General features: G+C 37.9%; 1 protein-coding gene across 1 annotated transcript; it reads left to right on the top strand.

Moving 5' to 3' along the window:
- LOC106346492 (KH domain-containing protein HEN4-like) lies at positions 1-2,540 on the top strand. Its single transcript, XM_048758056.1, has 6 exons — positions 1-162; positions 502-1,111; positions 1,230-1,571; positions 1,642-1,896; positions 1,970-2,167; positions 2,250-2,540. Exons 2-6 carry the CDS (start codon positions 521-523, stop codon positions 2,283-2,285), a joined length of 1,422 nt encoding a protein of 473 aa, XP_048614013.1. The 5' UTR covers positions 1-162; positions 502-520; the 3' UTR covers positions 2,286-2,540.
- Positions 2,541-2,773: the final 233 nt, after the last annotated feature.

Raw genomic sequence — 2,773 nt, 5'->3', positions numbered from 1 at the left:
CACGCTTAATCTTCCAGATGTTTATAATAAACGTTAGCCCCAGTTCTTGTACCTCTCAGCTTTCAAACCCCAAGAACCACCACAGAAGCAGAAGAGAGAAGCGGCTACATTCTCCGGCAAGTTGGACGGATAGATCGCCGATAATTGACAAATTCTTCTCCGGTAATTATCTGCATGTTCAAGTTTATTCTCATTCGGATGAATGTCGGTAGAATCGAATTTATCATGTAAACTGGTTAGTTTTGGTCTGGTGATGTGTCATGGATCTTCATCTGTTGGGTTCGTAGTGGTTCTCGTGAGCTCAATTCTCGTAGAAAACTAGGTTTCTTGGTATAGATATGATCAAATGTTATGTTTTGGTGAGTTCTTGCATAGTTGACCGCCAGAAGTCAAGCTGTTTTCGTAATATACTTGTGCGGCTAAGATCTGATCATTATACGTCTCTCTTCTTGTATTATCATAAGAACATTGATAGCATCAATTCTCATATTTTTTTTTCAGTTTCCTGTCACTTGTTGAAATGGCTAGTAGTACTGTAAGGAACGTGCATGGTAAGAGATCTAGTTTCCAATCTGAGTTTACTGGAAACGGAGCAAGCAAGAGAAGAAACCTTCACGATGAGACAGATCGCAATGTCATTGGTTCTGAAGACACCGTGTACCGTTACTTGTGCCCTGTTAAGAAAACAGGGAGCATTATCGGCAAGGGCGGTGAGATCGCGAAGCAGATAAGGTCCGAGACAAAGTCAAACATGAGGATCAACGAGGCTTTGCCAGGTTGCGAGGAGCGCGTTGTTACCATATATTCCACTAGTGATGAGTTGAACCATTTTGGAGACGATGGGGAGATCGTTTGTCCTGCTTTGGATGCTCTTTTCAAGGTTCATGACATGATTGTAGCCGAGGTTGATGAAGATGATGATGATGATCTTGGCGATAAACAAACGGTTACTGTGAGGATGCTTGTGCCTTCGGACCAGATAGGTTGTGTTATCGGGAACGGAGGGCAAGTGATTCAGAATCTGCGTAACGAGACCAATGCTCAGATTCGTGTCATTAAAGATAATCTACCTGCGTGTGCTTTGACTTTGAGCCATGATGAGCTTCTTCAGGTGATACACTCTCACAAGTATTTTTTTTATTTTATTTTAATTCTAATATTGGCTGACAAAAAAGAAATAAAATTCCAATATTGGTTCATGTGAATGTGTGTATTTGTTTTTTTTCCAGATAATTGGAGAGCCTTTGATTGTAAGAGAGGCTCTTTATCAAGTTGCTTCACTTCTTCATGATAATCCGTCACGATTTCAACACTCTCTTCTGTCTTCTCAAAGTACATTAATGCATCAGCCATCAACGATCTCTCGCAGAAATCACGCTGCACGTAGAGATTTAGCAGATGCAACGGAGTTTTGTGTTTGTTTCATCTGTCCAGCTGAAAACGTCGGAGGTGTGATAGGAAAAGGAGGTGGTTTCATCAATCAGATCAGGCAAGAAACTGGTGCAACCATTAGAGTCACTACCTCAGAAAGTGAAGAAGATGATAGCATCATTTTCATATCATCAAAAGAGGTAACCAAAATCTCATGCATATATTTCATACAAATATCTCATTACTGACTCTTTATTGTGTGTTGTATAGTTCTATGAAGACCAATCACCAACGGTGAATGCAGCCATACGTTTACAAGAGCGATGCAGTGAGAAAGTTGGTAAAGATACAAATGATTCAACAATCTCCACTCGTCTACTTGTGTCGAGTTCCAATATCGGATGCCTAATTGGGAAAGGTGGTGCTGTTATATCCGAGATGAGGAGTGTGACACGAGCTAATATCCGTATTCTTCAAAAGGAAAATGTACCAAATATTGCTCGTGAAGATGAGGAGATGGTTCAGGTAACTAAATACACACACACAATTCATATTAAGTGTAAACTAAGCCATTAATAGTCCATTTGTTGGTGGTCAGATTACAGGAAATCCTGATGCAGCTATGAAAGCTCTTACGCAAGTAATCTTACGGTTAAGAGCTAACGCTTTCGATATGAATCATGGACTTGTCTTGCTACCCACATCTTTTCCATACATCTCTCAAGTATCCGGAAGTTCAAACAAACCCAAATACGCAAAACGTGATGGTTCCAAAGATCAAGACTACGGTAGACTGGTATGTATTGGTAACAAATGTTATGCATTGATCCATATATCAAGATATTCTACTTAAAATTGTATATGATTTGTTGTTGCAGAATTTGAATTCCAAGAGAAGAAACCATGTTTCTTAAATCAAGAAAACCCATCTTAGAAAGGTAATGCTTTGTGGGTTTGGAGATTATTCAGAAGACGAAAGAAGACTGAGAGTGTTACACAGTTTCAGGGAACTTATACGTTGGTGCAATTTTTTATTACTTGTAATAATAAAACGTTAAAAATGGTTGTCTATTGAATTAAAATAAAAAATGTAAACACGAAGGTGTCTTTTCATCTTTTTGTTTCCTTTTTATTGTTTACTTTGTTATACTATTTGAGTGTTTTTCATTTCTCTTGTTTGCAAACAAACATTTAACACTTAAACGTAGTCTATACCTTATATTAAAGGGCTACGAACATGCATATATATAAGGGAAATTGCACCCTATATACAACAACAAAAACATAAATACACTAACTAAAACTCTCCATTCTCTCGTACTTTCTCTTCTTATCTTTTTTCTACTCTTTCTTCCAAAATCTAATTTTCCATTTTTTTGGTTATTTAGCAAGTAAGCCCTAT

The sequence above is a fragment of the Brassica napus genome, chromosome C5 (genome assembly GCF_020379485.1).
Source record: "Brassica napus cultivar Da-Ae chromosome C5, Da-Ae, whole genome shotgun sequence".
Taxonomy (NCBI): Eukaryota; Viridiplantae; Streptophyta; class Magnoliopsida; order Brassicales; family Brassicaceae; genus Brassica; species Brassica napus.
The sequence above is the reverse complement of the archived record's forward strand: the minus strand, read 5'-3'. Positions and strand labels throughout refer to the sequence as shown.